General features: G+C 31.8%; 1 protein-coding gene across 29 annotated transcripts in view; it reads left to right on the top strand.

Annotated features, from left to right (window-relative positions):
• LOC111504582 (uncharacterized) overlaps positions 1-21,999 on the top strand; it is a 377,607-nt gene that overhangs the window by 154,395 nt on the left and 201,213 nt on the right. Inside the window, exons 4-5 of one of the 29 annotated variants that reach the window (XM_023159193.2) lie at positions 8,282-8,568; positions 9,931-10,048. The exons of 25 other annotated variants lie outside the window; for them this stretch is intronic. In XM_023159193.2, the coding sequence (XP_023014961.1) occupies positions 8,282-8,550 (269 nt within the window). In that variant the 3' untranslated portion in view covers positions 8,551-8,568; positions 9,931-10,048. Of the gene's footprint in view, positions 1-4,164; positions 4,509-8,281; positions 8,569-9,930; positions 10,199-15,548; positions 16,842-21,999 lie in introns of those variants that run through there. 3 more of the 29 variants (XM_023159191.2, XM_023159216.2, XM_023159195.2) reach the window with 3 other exon arrangements.

The following is a 21,999-nucleotide window of genomic DNA, read 5'->3' as shown; positions in this document are numbered from 1 at the left end:
TTCGAAAGGTCCTAGGTAGTAGTCATCACACTAGTCTTCACAGCCATCTACGGTATTGATCAGATAAAAAAATAATAAAATCGTTGGACGTAGCGTAACCTGAATAAATATGTGAATTCTACGCCCAACGTTTCATTTTTTTATCTGATGTATACCGTAGATTGCTGAGGAGAGTGGGGTGATGACTGCTAACTAGGACATTCCGAATTATATTTCAGTTTTCAATGTATTATCTACACCATTATTATCTTTTTTCAACATAACATTTTTTTACTTATTTTATTTTGTTGTTTATACTTTTGTTACTCAACTCTCCTCATTCTGTTCAGTTCATTTAGTGCCCGAGTATTACAAAGTGATATGTAACCCGCCAATTTGTAGCTGCGTCCATCTTAAATTTGCTTGCATCTTTTTCAAAGTATACTACTATTTTACCAATCAAGCCCTGTCATTTGATACCCATATAAAGATAGTTGTTGAAAATTATGTGATCCGCCATTTTGTAGCTGCGGCAATTTTGAATTTACATCTTTTTCGAAGTGTACTATTATTCTACTAGTTAAGTCCTTTCATTTGATACCCATACTGAGGTAGTTGTGAAGAAATATGTAATCCGCCATTTTGTAGCTGCTGCCATCTTGAATTTGCATTTTTTGTCATTTGATACTCATATTACGGTAGTTGCGAAACACTATGTAATTCGCCATTTTGTAGCTGTGGCCATTTTGGATTTACAATGATAGGTTAGGTTAGGTCTAAAGTGAGTGGGTCTATTCGACCCTCCATCGCAACCCGCAAGGGTTTATTGTGGCTCACACCTATTCACACTCGACCAAATAAATCCAGCTTCTTAACGAAGCTGAGTAGTTTGTATGGTGAGTGGTCTTTCAGGTTAGATGGTAAGAGTACGGCTCTGCCGAACTCTTAAATCCTGATTCGGTTCCCAGCGGGGCAGGCACAAAGTTTATGCTCTAGTGTTTCATCATTTTCCAAACAGAGGCGACACAAACTGTCTTCCGACAGTCCGAGTCTCTGCATATGATGATTCAAATGGCAGTGACCTGTAAGAAGGCCTGTTAGACATCGTAGTTCATCCCTACTTTAGTCCAACAACTGTTTGGTATCAAGCTTCGAAGGGTGTATAAACGCCTTGGAGTGAGCCAATCCTGGAAGATTCTGCCAGAAGTCCATAAATCTTCTTACCATGCAGGTGTTCAATGTTTGTTTGGCAAAGCCTAAAGCGATGTCAATGAGAGGTTCTGGTCCGATGAAGTTGCTTGCAGCATCCTCCTTTGCAAGGGAGTCAGCAGCTCATTGACTTCCAGGCCAGTATGGCCGGGAATCCAGACCAGAGACAATCTGTTAAGTCTTCCTATCGAGGACGTTGCTCGGTAGGACCAAGTGCTTTCAAGGCCGCTTGACTGCCCGAGAATATTTTTATTGACTTGTGTATGAGGTTGGATTTTTCCAATTTCTCCGCACATAATTCAATAGCGTGAATTTTCGTTTGAAATACAGTCGCATACGTTCCTAGGCAGGTAGATATCTCTGTCCTGGGTCTGCGACTAAAAACACCTGCACCAGAACAGGAAGGTGTTTTTTATCCATCTGTGAACCAACAACTATTTGCCTTAATAATTATTTCCTTCTCTCGGAGGATCCAGTCCTCTCTACTCGGGAATAGTACTTTATAAGGCAGTTCGTAGTTGACAGTTGGAGGCATAAAGTCAGAGGTCATTTCCAGAATGCTGTGACTTTCAGTGTCAACCAATAGTCTGTTGCACTCTGCATTAAATCGATTTGTGCAATTGGTAATGTGCACAAGTCCGTATGCAGTCTATCTAGCCTCTCTCTCTAGAAGAATGTGGAGAGGAGATAGATCTAGAAGGATCTCCACGGCCGCTGACGGTGTGGTACTGATGGCACCACTGATAGTCAGACATGCCTGTCTCTGTAAGCCAGAGAGCTTCGCCTGGACTGTATTCTGTAAAGCCTTCGGCCACCAGGCAATTGCACCATAAGTGATCATTGGTCTGACAATCATCACATGAATCCAATGGATTTGTTTGGGACTTAAACCCCAAGTTTTACCACAAATCCTTCGACATGTCCATAGACCTTTTTCCAAGTGAGCGTTCTAGATTTACAATGATACATAACATATTAATTTGTATTGTTATCAAAACTAAATGTGTGTCTCAAATTTCAAATCAATCTGTTAACATGAAGGGGGTTAAAATTCAATTACTAATTTTGACCCGAACAAATAAAAGTACAAACAAACAAACAAACAGGGCAAGCTGAATCAAACCAATAAAAAAAATCTCGAACTGTATTCTTAAGTTTCCAAAGATATCAGCAAACAAGTGTCTATCATTTTCACCATCGTATACAGTTATGTCGCAGAGTTTCCAGTAAATTTGTCAAAATTCTGTTTGTATTTTATTTTAGGGTGATTTCATTTCAGGGTTTTTTGCTGACTAATATAATTGTTATTTTCAGCTATTCATTTCAATTTTATTCTATATCATATTATATAATAAAAGTCCGAGGTAATTAAATTCAATAAAGGAATTTATTGAACATTAATCTCGCTGTATTGTTTACCAGCTGTCCAAGAACACTACAACTCAGTATCTAAATGTAACCCGAAACTGCTATTTTTTCACAATAGGTAAGGAATCTAGGGAATTCTGACTATGTGTTTGTCATATATCATTGAGATATAAAATATGGTGAGCGATTATTCTTTTTGAGTCAATACAATACCGATAGACTTAATAACTTCTTAATTGAAATGGCCCATTGTGCTTGAAATCTAATGCACTACAGAAGTCACCGTCTAAAAACTGTGTTTTAGACGAACCTACTGACTTTCAAAGATCAAGCTGATCAATATACTAAATTTAATATGGCGGCACTATGACGTCACTTTGGAAATATCTTCTTGATGTAGGGAGAAATGAAAAGGAAGCTTGCTGATGGAAAAAAGGCCTTTTTAGCATTCACTCATCTTTTTACTAAAAATTGTGGAGATACTTCCTGAAGAAGGAATAAAGTAATCAAGTTAAAAATAAATAAGTGATTTTTGTTTAATTCACATGCGCCAAACTAACTGACTGTTAAAAGGAAACAAGTATAGCTGAGGCACCAGTCAATCTAATAATAACACTGATTATCTTCAAACAAGACTGAACCTCTGACGGAAGCAAGAAACTCTTTCGAAGGTTCGAAATAGATGAACATTTCAATCTAGCAGACCACTATTATAATATTCATGCAGTCTGGCGTTGAATTTGGTCATTATCACGCCTTGATCAAATACGAATCTGAACAGTTTATTTTCGACTCTATTACTTTGTTTCTTCCTTTGGAAGTTTTCCCAAAGTATTCCCGATTTGAAAAAGTCATTGTAGACGTCATATGTCAAATTTGGGATGTGAATCTAAAGGTCCTCTGAAGGCTGTTTGTGAATTGAAATTTCTACATTTTTTATATTACATTAATAAAATATTTATCTAAATGTTCAAAGATGTAATAGGTAAATTATTACTTACCATCTGTCCTTGAAAAAATGTCTCATTCTTACCTGACAGTTTTGTTATTTTTTGGTATTATAAGCTTAATTTACGATGTCTAGTTCGTTTCGCGAAAACTGGTAATATTTCCAAAAATAAGATACTTTTGGAGATAGTTAATAATAGTTTTCTGAGATGTAGATGATATTTTGTATCACATTCACAAAATAATCTGCTATGCTGTTCAACCTACGTTTCAATTGTCATCGTGAATATCAAGAAATGTCTGTTAAAAATGAGAGTGTAGTTAAAGACGGTGACTTTTTTTGATTGAAAAATAAATAGTCATTCATAGAAAATTCTCTCATCCCTTTTTTGTATCAGATGGAGTAGTAGAAAGCCAAAAACTTTCTTTCCCAAATAAATAGTCATCTCCTTTCAAATAGTAAATACATTTTTATATCGGAATTTATATCGGAAATTTATTTTATTTGGGAATATTTTTCAAATCTTCAACTATTCCTTTCCAAGATGAATAATGGGCTTCAAAAGTAGAGTAAAGTAAGATATTATTTTTGTAGTACATAGAAATCAAATTTGTTTTTGTTCATTTTTTTCCTGAAATAAAGTTTCATTTTACTTCTAGGCTTGATATATTTCGATGTTGGAATGAAAAATCCAAAAATTATTTTGGATGAGCACGAATTTCTAATATACAGAAAGGAAGTGAATCAAACAACCTGGATGTGCAATCATTATTTCAATAAGAGGCTAGTAAGATGTAAAGTGAAACTCATAACCAGCGGTCGCGTTGTTCAAGTTTTTGGCACACACACCCACGAACCATCAAAACAAAAGAAGGAAAAGTTCAAAAATATGCTTTCCCAAGTCGTCAATATCGTAAGGAATATCTGAATATGACAGACATTCAATCATAAGTCATTCGATTGTAAGATATTTTGTGTAGAATAAAAGAAATATGGGCTCCAACTTTGTTTTTATTTGATCTGATTTGCATGAGTTAATTTTGTGACTTTGTATTCCTTCCAAAGTCGTCCCTTCTTTCTGAAACTATTTTTTGTTCGAATGATTGTTCATGCATTTTCAGAAAGGTAAGTTGGGAAAGGTAAGTTGAAACAAAGGAGAAAACATTGGTAAGAGGATATTCAAAACATATATTAATACACACATTGATGTTTATTTTATATATATGTATGTATATATATATATATATATATATATATATATATATATATATATATATATATATATATATATATATATTAATGTTAACATTTGTTTACAAAAAGGATTTGAAGCTTTAATAACTTCTACTCATTATATGCGAGCGCTTTCGATAGCAGACTGTGCTATCAACTTCATGGCTCTACTCAAATTGAATGTTTTATCTTCGTGTTTGTTCTTTTATACGGTTAGAACGCCTTAGTGCATATATTTGTTCTTTCCTGTCTGCTGTGTAGAAAGCTGAACTACAAAATCGTAGGTCTACATGAAAGGCAAGAGCTAAGGCGTTTTTCACCTAACCTTTGAGAGTATTGAGTGCACCTCTCTGGAATGTCATCATTATTCTGACTCCAACTCTGGAGTATGTGTTTGTGGAGTTGTTTCCTGGCCTGCAGGTGGCGCGGTAGATATCCTAATGAATCAACTACAGAAAGCGTTTATGACTAGCTGGAATTAATGTTGTTTGGCCGGGATACTCAGACGGTTCACTCCATCTAAAGTGACCTGCTCGGTACTAATGATGGGGCAATACCCTGAATCCGGTCCATCGGTTGATCGTACCGACCAAGTGAAATTAATTTTTGTTTTTCATATGCACGAAGTAACTTGCGATGAATCTTCCAAATAGAAGACGCTGTACAGGTGCCTAATTGTTTTACTTCAGCTTTCTGTGCGGCATTAGCTAGGTTAGGTTAGGTGAGGTGTTTTTCACCTGAACTTTGGGCATATGTATATCACCTCTCCGAAATGTCATCATTAAGGTTTTCATGGAAAAAGTATGATGAGCTGTTTTTTCGGATTACGCTCCGTGTTCTGTATTTTTCATCCTCATAAGGATTAATTTCCCAACGTTTCAGCAGTCTCCTTTGCCATCTTTAGTCTAATCAACAAGTTCAAAAACATGAAAAATAGAGATAAAGGTTCTAAAAATATGAGCGATAGCTCATTCGATTCGGAATCACCTCTAGAAAAATGTTTTTGAAGTATTTTGGTGCAGGTAAAAAATTGCAATTGTTATTAACACAATAAGATTGAAAAAAATGATATTTAGTTTTTTGTTAATAACTCAAAAAATATTAATATTTAAGCAATTTAAAAAAAAGATCATTAAAGAGAAGGACATTTTTGATAAAAAAGTCCCGACTCCCGAAACTTTATAATTTTAATTTGACGTTGAAAATAGGGTTCCGCGCGGCTGTTACGGCATGAGCGCGCTGCCGCTAAAGAGAGTTTATCAAAAGAAATAATTATTTTATAGCATAAAATGTCATTTTGAAAATTTGAAAAAATCTAGTATCTTCTCAACACTTGAATGAATCGAGTCCCGTAGAAAAAAAGTTCCATCATCATTTTTCAAAAAGTTATTCAATTGTTGACTAACAAATTTTTTCCTTATCTCCGTTGGCATGAATAATGGGATGAAAGGTATAAATAATTGGCCTATAAATTTTAAACTTCGTGGAGCCTTTTTGATATATGTATACTTCATACGATCCGGCGATAAAAGTTCATAAAAATTTATTAATTTGTTAATTATGATTTTTCTATGAAATTATGAAATATCTAAAAATTATTGATGAAAATATTTTGCAATTGATATTTGTTATGTCTGTTTTCACATTAAACAATGGCAGTTATCAACAGGATATGAATTTTTTACGTAATTTTTTTATTAAATTGTTTTAAACAAATAGAGAAATAATATTTTTGAATAAATGTTTTTGCTATTTTGTTATCTAGAGATAATTATGAATAAAAAAAATCCCTAATTTTAATTTTCAATTGTTTAAAATCGTTTTTTTCATATTTTGATTGTTGAGAAACAATTTTGAAACAATTTTGGTTTTGAAAATCTTAATTTACAGAAAAGAAAGTTTTTATGTTTCTACTACTCCATCTTGATACCAAAAAAAAATCCCCTTAATTTACCCTTTTAAATAGTTTGGCAAAAAAAATCTTTCATTTATTATTTATTTGTTTATCAGTTTTTAACAATTTGTTATAAACAAGTATTGACCAATGTTATATTTTTTTTCTGGAGCAGAAAAAATTATAAAAACAGCTATATATAAAAAAGTGCCATAAAAATTATTGATTGATTGATATTAGAGAGTATCAAAATAAATAAAAAAAACTAATGGCACTTTTTTATATATAGCTGTTTTTATAATTTGTTTCTGCTTCAGAACAAAATATAACGTTGGTCAATATTTGTTCGTAAAAAATTGTTAAACTAATAAACAATTAAATAATAAATTAAAACAGACATAGCTAAATATCAATTGAAAAAAAATGTATCAACAATTTTTAGATATTTCATTTTGCAATAGTGATAAAAAATCATAATTAACAAATTAATAAATTTTTATGACCTTTTATCGCAGGATAGTATGAAGTATATATATATATATATATATATATATATATATATCAAAAGGGCTCCCTGAAGTTTAAAATTTATAGGCCAATTATTTATACCTTTCATCCCATTATTTATGCCAACGGAGATTGGGAAAAAATTTTTTAGTTAACAATTGAATAACTTTTTGAAGAATGGCGATAAAACTTTTTTTTCTACGGGGCTCGATTCATTCAAGTGTTAAGAAGATACTAGATTTTTTTTCAAATTTTAAAAATGACATTTTATGTTATAAAAAAATTATTTATTTTGATAAACTCTCTTTGGCAGCAGCGCGCCTATGCCTTAACAGCCGCGCGGAACCCTATTTTCAACGTCAAATCAAAATGGAGATAGAGTTTCGGGAGTCGGGACTCTTTTATCGGAAATTTCCCTCTCTTCAATGTGTTATTAACACAATCTTATTGTGTTAATAACAATTGCAATTTTTTACCTGCACCAAAATCCTTCAAAAACATTTTTCTAGAGGTGATTCCGAATCGAGTGAGCTATCGCTCATATTTTTAGGACCTTTATCTCAATTTTTCATGTTTTTGAACTTGTTGATTAGACTACTTCTGGTGATGTTTGGAGTTTTACTAGACTGTAAACTGTAAACAACTAGAGTAGTTGTAAACACTCCAGTAGATGGCAAATGAGACTTTGCCGAAACGTTGCGAAAATAATCCTTAGGAGGATGAAAAACACAGAACACGGAGCAAAACCCGAAAAAACATTGTTGAAGCTTTAAATTAAATAATTAAGGAATTCCAACACAAGAAACTTCTATATGTACTCGCTTTAAAGTTAAAACATTCCAATTAGTAGAAAAAGGTACAGTTGTTGATCTACTATAAAACGAAATTGGCCTTTCCTATAGGGTTACATTCAAAACCATAAATACTTCACGAGATACTATAGAAGTTCTTCATGCAAAAACTGCAATCTACTAGACCATCATGACCCTAATTGAATTTTTTATTTCTTTTCTAGAAACTGTTGATATATATTTTTGCTGTATATGAAAATAAAGCATTCAAAACTAATTATTGAAATACGATAATCAACAAATACTAATTTCAACTGTTTCCATTAACTTATAACTCAATTTTGTTTTTAGGTCTAATATTTTTTGATGTTGGAATAAAAAATCCAAAAATAATGCTAGATGATCATGACTACAGGTTATATAGAAAGTTACCGAACAAAACGGTGTGGCTTTGCAGTCAATATTATGTATCAGAACGTGAAATGAGATGCAAAAACCGCATTGAAACTACTGGACGTATAGCTTATGTTAGCGGGAGACATAATCATGAACCAAGACTAAGAAGAGAAAAATATAAAAACATGTTGTCACAGATGGTCACAATAGTCAGAAAAGATTGAACAATGTTTTTTGTACAAGTATGTACACAATGAAAAATTGTCGGATTTGTTTAATAATGATCATATCAATGCTGTCATTAACAAATAAATGAATACAAGAGAAAATAACGCCTGTAATATACTACGAAAGATTGAATTTGCGGTATACAGACATAAATGAAAGAAAAACTGAATAGAAAAATGTGATTCGACTGGGATTCGAACCCGGTTATAAAATCTAGATGATACTCTCAAATGTGAGCCATCCAAGAATGAGATAACAATTTGATAGGTATTCTAATGCCTGAGGTTTAGTTATTAAGTTCATCACAATCAAGTCATTTTATTTCTCATCGCACTAACACTACGAGAGACTGCTTGGTTCTCCAAGCACCGTTATTCTGTTTGGTGGCTCCGATAGCGAATCTCGTTAATGCACTTGTCTAGAGAAGAGAAGAGCAGGGTTCGAATCCTAGTCGTGTCACATTTTCTCATGGAGCTCCTCAAGGGTCAATATTAGGACCGTTATTGTTTATCGTAACGACTTAAGTAACTATATGGTTACGGTGAAAACTTATTCGTTTGCAGATGATACGACGTTCATATATTCTGGCAAACTGAGATCAGATCTGCACAGAATTCAGGAAGAGTTCGATAATAAATCCGAAAACTGGTCAGGATCTTGTCCTGGGTCAGTTATGTGGAACACTGCCAACCGCTCTTTATTAAGCACAGAATAATGCCCTAACCGTGTTTGTTCATTTTCCAAGTTTTAACAGAGATTCACAAAAACTCCTCGATGCTCATCAAGCAATTGGACATACATAACTATGCTACTGGACAAGCAGATAACCTGAGATCAAACAGGTTCCGCCTAACCAAATATAAGTAAAATTGACTAAATTATTATCTCTACAATATATTACCATCGAAATTGAAATCATTAAGTATACATTTATTCAAAATAAGGATACAAACCTTACTTCTGATGCATTGTTTTTATTACACAGAGGACTACGTTGAACAGACTTATGTCTCGCCCAATTTCCCAATTTTATGTAACTTTCTATGTTTTTTTTAACTATCGTTTCTTGTTTCAATATTATTTTCAAAGATTACATTGTATTACACTATAAGTTATATTTTAACAATTATTATTCTACGCTATTCTCTTTTTTTATCTTAATATGAAATGCTACCAACGGACATGTATTGTAATGTAGTCAAATATATATATTCTATTCTATTCTATTCAGTTATTCTTTCATTTATGTCTGCATACAGCAACATCAATTTTTCGTTTTCAGATAAATGAAATGAAAGTTTTCGGTTCCATGGTAGACTAACAAACTCCTCTGATCGAGTTTCTCATCATATATAGTAATTATTATTTTATTTTAGGTACCATATTCTTCGATGTTGGAATAAAGAATCCTAAAATAATTCTGAACAGCTACGATTATTTACTTTATAGAAAATTTCCAGATCGGACAGTCTGGCTTTGTAGTCATTACTACAAGAAATCATGCTGTAAAGTTCAAGTTGTAACTTGTCGAAGAGAAGCTACTATAGTGGGAGAACATAATCACAACTCTTCTTATAAAAATAAGCCTCATGCTTTACAATCTCAACCTGTCATCATCAAGCGCAAATAAAATCCATGTTTTTATGTTAGTTTTTTATTGAAAAATGGGAAATACAACTTCCTATGATGGATGTAGCCGTTACTACGTGGTAGGAAATCATAAAGAAGAAAAAATAATTGAAACTTTCTTTGTTTTGTACCACTTTTATTGGTAACTAGCGTTACTGCAGTTTCGTCCTATAAGGACATTTTCAAACTTATGCATTAAACTTGTACAAGGTCGAAAATGTCCTCATAGGACGAAACTGCAGTAACGTTAGTTACAAATAAAAGTGGTAAAAACATAGGTTTCAATTCTCATTTCTTCATAACAAAATGTAATTTGTACAGTAATAAATTACTAATAGAGTATGAATTGGAGAAAGACAACTATAAACCTGTGAGTCATTTTCATGAAGTACTATTTCATTTCATCACGTACATGAGGTTGTGAGATAATGATTAAGAATAACAGTAATATTCAGATAAATTCTCGAGTTTCTATCTCATTCGCTTACACACTTTCTGAAGGATTTGAATGAACGCCATTTTTTTCTGTGAAAATATTGACTCCTCTGGACGAAGGGGTGAATTTTTTAGTTCATTTCGATTAACTACTGCGAAAATACAAGTTACTTTAAGGACCTATCCGCTGTCATCAATAATTGGTACGCTTATACAAATTTCAATTATTTCATTCAATAACACAAATTTATGAAGCACTGCTTGGAACCTTTCGTGTAGTAATGAATATTATTGGGGTTCTATCCCAACACCAAACCGTTTTAATTAAATTTCATCTTCTTAAAGATGATTACTTGGTGATTGAAACACGTGTCGAGGTGTTGAAAATAACGGTTTGGTGTTGAAATAGAACTCCAGTAATATTAATAACACATATAACATATATTAATAACACATATTACTGAATACTGCACTACTATTAGATTTTGTATTCATCGTACTTGTTTCACTGTCAATTTTCTCGCTTTTGAACTATTCCATTAGATCATTAAAACTATCTCGTATATATATACCACATTCGTGTGTATTTGCCATTGCATTCTTATTCACACTGCTACTCATTTTATGTGATGCCACTTTGTGTCAGTGACGATTCGTTCGCTCGATTGCCATGAGCTTGAGAAAAAAGTTTCTACGGCAGAGTATAACCAAATTTTCAAGATCTCTGGGAATCAAGAAACCTTAGGGAGTACTTTGCAACCCTTTTGGAAATCATAATTATTTTGACAATTTGGCAATCACAATCATTTTTCTACAAACTCTATGAATTCAAAATTAACATACAACAATTTATTTCGTATCTGCGTATAGTGGACTACGTGCTTTCACAATATGTATGTATACAAATATACAGTGTGTAGAAGCCAGATGAAATAAATTCATTATTTCGGTTACGGTACATATTTTAACAAAATTTAACTTCAACGGAAAAATGTTACCCCTACCTTCAAATCTCGTCGAATGACAGGTACAACCCCCCAAGTTTTTAAATGGGAAGTATAGCATGGTCATATATTGTTTGGAAGGTCTCTTCATTCTCTATTCAGAAATGTTATCGCTATCAAGTTTATTGCTACAATTAAGATAAAATGAATTGAAATCATGTGGTTACCAAAATTCGATTAAATACACTAAAAACTTATTGCAATATACTCGAAACTTATTTCATGTTGAGGTATTCATAATGAGAAAGTAAGCAAAAACCATAGCAATGTTCTTTTTAGATGGTATCCTTTTAAAAACTGTAAATAATTTCCTTGGCAACGTTAGTTTAAAACGCCTTGTTTTGTGTTTTACAACATTATTTGTCAGTGTGTTGATTTAGGTTTGAAGTTCGTTAACTTCAAGTCTGACAAATGGTTAGATTAACGAAAATGCATAAAATAATAATTTTACAAATGATTGGTTACGGAGATAAATTTTGAGAAGCAGTTTCGCGAGCATGGTCATGTGGGGCAGATAAAAAAAAGCAGCTGCCAATGCAATGAGTGATGTACTCAAATTAGATGTGGTGCTTCAGTTTGAGGAAGACCCACATACATCGAGTAGTCATCCACTACATTCAATGTACATTCATTCATTCATTCAACTGGATAATTTTTTGAATTTTGACAATCACTTTGAATATATACATAAGAAAATATCGAGAAAATTATCCTTTTTCAGTAGAATAGCACAAAATTTGTCAATGCAGTCCAAAGTAACAGTTTACAACATTATTCAACCACACTTTGATTATTGTGCTTCATTATTATTTTTCTACACCCGTACTCTAACAATATACTTATATGACCATAATCCGTTTCATAATGATATCCATTATGAAACAGATTTTTCATAACGATACAGATTATCAACCAATAGAAACCCATAATTTTTCAATCAAGAATCCTGTTCCTTTGTTTGTCCTAGATTCTAACCTAAGTAACTAATTGCTTTATTTGTCAAAATCAGTTTTCATATTACCTACCTATATTATCAAAATGTCTGAAAACAGCGATATAGAAGGAATACCATCGACTCCAATATTTTTAAAAGATCAGATTGATTACAGTTGTTATATTCAATATAAATATAATTAGAATCTTTATAGTTTTCATAAATCCATGATAATACTATTAAGTTTGTGTTTTTTCAAAAAAATATGAGTTAATTACTGTAAATGTGTTCAATACAAATATAATATTTATAGTTTTTCATTATTTATCGGGTTTAGAAAAAATGGCGTATTCAACTCTCATGTAATGGTTATTAATATACTCGCTTATACCATACAAAACTCTCCTTCGGCTCGTTTCGTATCCCGGTTAATGCTCGTGTCTTAATAACCATCATTACATGATCGTTGCATAATATACTATTATTTAACCTCAATAAATTAAATATGCTACAAAAACTACAAAATCGAGGGATGAGAATCTTGAAAACAAATTACCGCACTCCCATAAAAAATATGCTTGATTGTTTGAATTGGTCATCAGTTGAAAGTAGACTCTATAATTTTACAATGACTCTAGTATACAAAATTGTAAATGGAATGGCACCAGAATATTTTAAAGATTACATCAAATTCAATAAAAACATTCATAATTATAATACAAGAAATTCCAATGATATACATATAAACAGACCGGCATTCGGAAGTACCATGAATTCGTTAATTTTTAAGGGCTTCCACGAGTTCAATGAATTACCTGAAAAAATTAAAAAAATATCCATTTCAAAAGATTTTAAAAGAGCACTTAAACAATTGAAAAAAAAGAAATAGAATACAAATTGTATAGTTATATGGAATTATTTGGGACATTATTGGCTATCATTTATTGTTTTTTTATTTATTGTTTTTAATTGTTTTCAATTGTTCACTAGGGTATTTGTATCTGTAATGAAACCAAATATCACTGTTTTGATAATAATTTAATGTATATTGGTACCTATATTTCATTATCTTTTTAAATGTTACTTAACATATGATACTGAAATCTTCATATGTAATATTCACTATCTGGCTACATGCTAGTTTAAATCTCAAATTGTTTAATAAAATTTTTCACATACATTTTTTTATATTTCATTGTGCTAGTGTTATTATTACACTCATAGATATGTATATTAGGTTTTCTATTTCAATAAAGATTATTATATTCATTTATTTATTTATTTTTAGCCATACATCAATAGTAAACATATTAAAAGAAAATAAAATGCATCCCTATAAAATGATACCTACTCAGGAGCTCATGGAACACGATTTTGATAGAGGAACTTATTTTTGTGAGCAAATGATGGACGTGTTGGATAACAATATCATCCAATTAGAAGACGTATGTTTTCTGATGAGTGTACTTTGTCTCTTAATTAAATTATGGGGATATGTAAAGAGCAATGTGAATAAAAATAAATTTTCAGATTTGAATGACTTTAAAAACGAATATCGCTCACGATTGGGTTGGTCACGCCTGGTATGTTAAATAATGATAAAATATACTTTCATTTGAGATTAGGATGCTGCCAAGGCGTTCGTATTCCACATTTCATTACGTTTTGCATTATATTTCAGTTTTTGAGTGTATTTTATCAAATTTCGGTAAACACATGATTTTAATTTATCTTAATTGTTGTAATAAATTTGGAAGCGATATCATTTTTGAATAGAAAATGAAGAGACCTTTCGAACGATAAATCACCAACCTATACTTCCCATTTAAAAATTTACACATAAAATTAGTTCCATACCAAGCAATTGTTGACCAGTGTACCTCAAATGCCCTGATAAGAACTATTGCTTTGAGTCAGTTTTAAAATTGTTACATTTCTGGGTGAAATTGAAATTGTATGTATGTTTAGTTTATTTTAATTGGGTACCTTCAAAGGGTTCTTTTTCAATTTGCTAAACAAAAATGGTACTGTCAGAGAGGCAGCATATCGAAGTCTTGATATTGTTGGGATGTAGGGATAGAATGCGGAGTCAAAGAGAAGTGTGTACGTTATTTAATGCAAAATATCCGGAAAATCACATTCCCCAGGCTACTGTGAGTAAGATCTCACTCAAATTTGAAGAACATGGTACAGTGAAGGACTTGCCCGTGGCCGGCCACATGTTTTAGACGAAGAACAAAAATTGGACATTGCCATATCTCTGCAGGAAGATCCACATTTGTCAACGGTTTCATTAGCCCAAAACAATCCTGCCTCTAGACGTACGATTGGGAGGTTTTTGAAAACAAAAAAATACCACCCATATGAGGTGTGTCTTGTCCAAGAGCTCTTGGAAGATGACTATGACAGGCGTTTGCAATTTTGTGAGGAAATAACGAGGCTATGTGACGAGAATAATGGGTTTCCACTCAACATACTCTTTTCGGACGAAGCTACTTTTCATTTACATGGAGTAGTCAACAGGCACAACTATCGATTCTGGAGTCAGGAAAACCCACACTGGATATGCGAAGCTCGTACGCAGCGTCCTCAGAAAGTAAATGTATGGGCAGGCATCATCAACAACAGAATATTAGGGCCATACTTTTTTTCTCATATTTTATTCTCACGTTAGTAAGTTCTCCATATTTATATTTTTGCTTTTGTGGAGTTTAATGAATGTTTCAGGTTACGTCTATTCCATTTTGCACAGGGGTTACATGGCCTAAGAAGCAGAACTTTTGTATTACTTGAATACTGATTGACATATTTTCATATTATATTTCTAAATTGGAATTGAATGAGATAGAAAAAAGTGGGATTATTTTAACGTAAATATTGATCTTTTGTCCCTCGCCGGTAAATAATTTTGATCACAATACGCAATCACAATATTGCCATTCAAACCCCCTTCGAGTTTGGTTTTATTTTCTAATGCTGTATTCTATTTTAGCCATAATATACTTTGACGTAGGACACAAGAATCCTAAAATTATACTGAATGAAAATGACTATCTGATATACAGAAAACTTCCGAACAAAACAATATGGTCATGTACCCAATACCACAAGAGGGATCGATGCAAAGCGAAAGTCATGACAGGAGGAAGACAGGCCACTATTATTGGAGAGCACAATCATGGACTCATCCTGAGGAATAGACCACTCAAGAATATGTTGTCGCAGCGGGTTACGTTACGAAAGGCAGTTAAATACTTTGATTGATGTTCCTAATTATTTTAGAGTTAGAGGAAGTAAAATATGTTATCGTGGAATTCCAAAAAATTATTTACTTAGAATTTGGCATGATCCTGAATCCATGATAAATGAAATTGAAATGCACATTCTAGTTGATCATCAACTCAATATGGGGATTCTGTGATGAAAATTTAATGTATAATGTTAACCTTAGAGTAAGAATAGCCGCAGTCTGACAACTCTTTTAAGTCATTATTTGTAAAAATAGTTGCTTGTTGTTTCCCACCATCAACTGAATAGTTTGAAAATGGATTTTGTCGATACTGAACGCGTTTGTACAAAGAAAAAACCCGCATATTCCCTTATTTTTTCTGTCATACAATGCGAGGCGTAATTTGAATCCACCAATAGAAAACTTTCTGGCTTTCTGCTTCTCCATCATTACCAAACTTACGAATAAAGGAAGAAAGTGATTAAATTATTGACTAAAGTTGCCAATGTGCAGCAGCTTCAATTTTATGTTAAAAAACAAGAAAATGCATGAATTTTTTGTTGTTTTGATAGGCATAATACTTTTGACTGATTTGGAGAAATTATTCTCCATGTTTTTTCTTTTAAACGTTCTTCTTTTCTTTGGACATTTCTTGTATAACGAAAAAGAAGTAAAGCCAAGCTATAAAATATTCTCTTCTCAATTGAAATGTTATATTTTTATGATTAGAAAGTTTCTCTCAATAAAGTTGCCAGTGCGCGGTTCGTTAATTTCAATAACAAGAAGCATACATTCGTGATGTTTTGACAGGCATGATATATCAACGGATTTGAAGAGAATATTCTTTTATTTCTTATAAAGCAAATATTAGTCATCAATTCAATAAAGAAAGAAAAAGTATATAGAATATTAACAACATTTGATAGTTATCATTCCAAACTTCAGTTCACCATAGAAAAAAAAATAGAATTGCTTTCCTGGATGTTTTGCTGATGAAATCTAACAACAAAATTATAACTGACTGGTACCATAAACCAATATTTAAATAGAACTGGCCGATACTTGATGAAAATCCATATTAAAACTAATCAATACAGTTTATTGCATGATTTTTACTATAAGAGGTTTTACAAAAACTATACCATATCTTCCTCAAGCGTAGTTTACACTTGTAAAGCGAAACACGTGACGTGGTTTTTTTAAACTGTATTAATTAGTTTTTATGAACCAATATATTTTGGAAGATTTATAAACTACCATTCTATTCACCCAATGACACAAAAATAATCGTCATCAACAATCCTAAACACAGTACTACACATGAGAATTTTGAAAACCAAAACCTGAAACTAATAGAAACTATATTACTCAAAAACTGCTATCCTAGATCTTTGATTAAAACATTAGTATATTACGACAGAGCAAATACACACAAAAAGCACCATTGAACATTAAATATTTCAAATTACCGCAGGTCTGACACATCCAGAAAATGAAAATTTCAAAATCAGTATGAAAACACAGTTAAAAATATTTTTTTCACAAGATTAAAAACAAAAACAGCAAAGGACCTGAAATTCAGTATTATCTATATTGCTGAGTGTGAGAAAGAATATATATAGGGCAAACAGGTAGGTATTCACAACAAAGAATGACTGAACATAGGAGGGACTGTAAAAATATAAATAACCCATTGAAAACAATGAAAAATCCCTTGGAGGACATTGTAAGTCATCCCTTCATACTTTTGATTTATATTCAGTCATAGTTTCTGGACAATAAACGATATTGATAAAAAGTCTTGAATGAATTGATTGAAATAATAAAGCACGGGACAAGATTTGTTAATAAGGTCGGATATTGAAAATTGACACACCTCATATTTCAATCTTATAGAAAAAATCAAACAATAATTACGAACGATTGATAAACGATTTTTACCAATTACAACTCTCATTTTTCGGTTTGGTGCACTCCTGCAGAATCTCATGTCAAATTCTTCTTGTAATTTTCTGGAAGTGTTAGGATTTATCAATTTTTTTCTGTAAAAATGTACGAAATGAATATTTATTGGATGAAATAATTTTTTGTTGGTTCGTCAAATATACTACTATGCCCTATGACTGCCCTATACTGTTATGACCTGCCACAATTGAAACTGGATCATCATCTCTAGTAAATTTACATATATTTCTATATAATAACGTCATAACGTCAATATTTAAACTGCAAAAAAAGGCGACGTTGCCAATCCATATCTCATTTGAATTACACCGTTCAAAAATGATAAAAAGTGAAAAAAAATAATAATAGGATGAAACCCGTTAGAAAAAGAGGGGAATATGATAAAAATGAAAGAAAAAATAAATTCCTATAGAAGTCCTATAGCATAGGTAATAAAAAGATCAACAACTTATGTATTTGAATTTTCTTCACATAACTTCAAAATTTATGTGAAAAATTCAAATAACCAAGTTTTGGTTTTTGATTTTTAATTTTTCAAACAAATATTTTTTTCTACGAAATTTAGTGAAATATTACCTTTCTATATCCCAAATACACTGTAATTTATTTGATATGAAATATTTATCTTTTCACCTTATTTTGACTTAATATCAAAAAAGCACCCCAAATTTCAATCGTTTGGGCCTAAAAATTTGTGAAATTTGGTCGATATTTTTTATAAGAAAGATGCAAGTAAAGATGATATAAAAAAATCGATTACAATTAATCAAATCTATTTCTAAAGGTGAAAATGAAAAAATTACACTGAATCAATTAAGATTTCAAAAATTTCAATTCGCAAACATTAAATTATCTTTCATTTTGGCAAACTTCTCACCCACAGAAGGAGTAGCAGAACAACATTTTTACAGGGCATATTATCAGCTCAAAACTTGGTTGGGTAACGAAATAACAACAATAGATTGGGGCTGGAAGCAACATCAACGTGGTATTATGCCCAAATTTACAGAAAAGAAATTAATTCCGGAAGTAGTGCTTAAAACCATTTGCTGCAGGTGTGAAACTGGATGTAACAGTTCAAAATGTGACTGTCGAAAATGGTTTCAAATGCACAAATTTATACTCAAATTGTCATGGTTCTGAAAATTGCTCCAATATGGAAGAAAAAACCTACGAGGAAGTTAATGATTCAGATGAAATTGTGGATGAAGAACCAATGCAAACTGGAAATAATATTAGAGACGAAGAAGGTGACGGTCTTGAAGACTTCGAAGATCAACTAGAATTGGAAAGGTTTATCGAATCTAACGATGAAGAAATGGCATCAAAGAGACAAAAACTAATGGATAAGAAATTAAAATTCAAGATAAGGTATTTATAAATAACAAGATTAACGTTTTTAAAAATATTATATTTAATAACGTAATCAGAATGAAGTATCTAAATTCAATAGTACGATATACATGTATATTTATATTTCATGAGATTTTCTATGACGTGAGTGTTATTAGAATTGAATAAATGAACTTTTTAACTGAATAATATTGCAACAATCATATTTTTTTATGAAATTTTAATTGTAATTGTAAAAAAAATCGAATTTGAGTGTTTTTCTATTTTTCGCATTTTCTGAGAACATTTTCTATAGTAATATACATTTTTTCACACCAACAGAAAGTAGAGATTTCAATGAACAAAAAGCATACCGACTTTTTGAAAAAAGATGATATTTTGACGCGAGAATTGTCGATTGAAAATTAGGGTGTTTTGTTGATATTAGGTTGAAATAAGGTGAAAAAATAAATATTTCGAATCAAATAAATTACAGTTTATTTGGGACATAAAAAGGTGAGTTTTCACCAAATTTCGTATAATTTTTTTTAAATAAAAATAAAAAACCAAAAACTTGGGCTATTTCAATTTTTCACATAAATTTTTTGGTTATGTGAAAAATTGAAAATGGAGAAGTTGTAGATCTTTCAATTACATACAACTTTCCATAGGACTTGTAGTTTTGCCGGAAATCAAGATAAACCATTTTTTGCCACTAAAAACTCACCCCCTTCTACTTCTCGAACTCAGATCGCCTGTAATTTATTTTTCCTTTCATTTTCATCATATTTCCCTCATTTTCTAATGGGATTCATCCTACTATTTTTTTTGTTTCAAAAATTATCGATCCTGGTCTACATAGTATCCTACTGACGAAATGAATCAGAGAAACTCATTTCTGTGAATATTTCTGATTTTTGATACAATACTCCAGATTCAGTATCCTCGCCTAGTGTGTAGAAATATAGGAAGAAGTGAATATTTCGCTGTTTTTTTGTACAACTAGGGGCAAACCATTTTGTGACTTCTATTATACTTATGACCTCATCTTCTTTTATGCGTGAGATTTCTCTCTGTACTTTTTACAATGGAATTACAATACAATGAACCTTTTTCCTGAAGTACGAAAAATCACTCACTAGCAGCGCTAGTAGTTCGGTAGGGACAAACAATGCCTAATCCTCGAATCAACATATGGTAAAGTACAATTAAAAAAGAATGTTTTTAATAGAAGGAGATGTTCCTGGAGCAAAACTAAAATTTGCAACTGTGAAGGATAACAATGTTGTAACATTAAAACGTTGGCTTGCATGCCGTAATTTAAAAGTAAGTGGAAAAAAGTAAATTAATAGACAGATTAGTATAGAGACTCTAGTAAAACAGTAGCGGTAGATTCAAACTGTAATAAATGAAATTAAAAATAATTATGAATTTCAGATTTATTTCCGAGTGAAATATGAATCAAATATAGATGGTAATGGAATAAAAGTAATTAAATATAATAAATGAATATGATTTAATAAACGATTGAGGTTATATCTCATTCTAATCAATGGTAATTAACTATGAAAAAGTTACAATTCATTTCATGTTTAGAGCATACATATGAATATTTATTCATTTTTTGCAATGTTAAATCCACTCTACTCGAAGCATGCATCCATTTCTTACATCTAACCTCAATCATATGAGGTTTCATCAATGGTTTTCTTCCGGATATTTGCAGCAACTTATGTCTGCTTATCTCAATAAACGCACACAAAGAGTCATACTGAACTCCACATCATCAGACTCCATCGAAACCTTGTGTGGTGTACCTCAGGGATCAATATTGGGCCCGCTACTCTTCACTATTTACACCTCTCAATTCTGTGAACATTTGAAACATGTAACATCACATTTCTATGCGGATGACACGCAGCTGTACCTCGCATTTGATGAAAAAGATATCGTTGCTGCCTGCAATGAGGTTAACGAGGATCTTGCGAGACTTGTCGATATATCAGAAAAATTCTGTTTATCCATCAACCCAACCAAATCCAAAGCCATACTTTTCGGTAGGAAATCGACCAAAAATAGATCCCGACCTCTAATTTCCCTTTACATCCGAAATGAAACACTCGACCTCCGACCTCGAGTTACATTACTGGACTGGGCTGGTTGCCTTTGAACAAACGACGTATTTTGCATTGCTGTGTATTATATCACAAAATTTTACTCACAAAAAAACCTTCATATCTATATTCAAAAATTCAGAGGCGTTCTGAAGCTCAGAATGTTAATGTCCGGTTTCGACAGAAATTATCTGTACCCAAGCACAACACTTCGCTTTACCGATCTTGCTTCTCCTATGGCATCGCTAAAATCTACAATTGTATTCCCGATGATTTCAAAAACTTGTCAATCTTCAACTTTAAGAAAAAGGTTAAAAGTCTTTTGTTGGATGGTACTTTAGCAATAGACTTCTGATACATTGATGAACTTATGCGACATTCATTGCAGTTTGTGACATAATTATTATTTTTATATGTATATTCTTTTTCAGTTGTACTATGTTTATGAGTAGGTATATTCTTTTTTTCTTCTGGAGGGACCAGTTTTTCTCACTGGTCCCTTGACGTGGTTGCGTGGAAGAGCGCTATTCTATCTTTCTCAGAAGATAGAAGAGCGAACGATGCCATTTGCTACATAACATCAATCAACCTTGTTCTTTGTAACTGCTTTTTGTGTAGCAATAAAAACATTTATTATTATTATTATTATTATTATATCGATTATCCGACGTACAATTCGCAAAACAGTAATGCTTTGTTGGCATTTTACTTGCACAAAATAATTTTGTATATCAAATTCATATTTTTAAATAATAAATTCATATTACGTAAATAACACTGTTTTACTTGTGAATAGTTTATGT

The sequence above is a fragment of the Leptinotarsa decemlineata genome, unplaced genomic scaffold, assembly GCF_025532065.1.
Source record: "Leptinotarsa decemlineata unplaced genomic scaffold, Ldec_3_MD MMD2_tig00026328_RagTag_RagTag, whole genome shotgun sequence".
Classification (NCBI taxonomy): Eukaryota; Metazoa; Arthropoda; class Insecta; order Coleoptera; family Chrysomelidae; genus Leptinotarsa; species Leptinotarsa decemlineata.
Note: the sequence above shows the minus strand (reverse complement) of the source record. Positions and strands in the feature narration are given on the sequence as shown.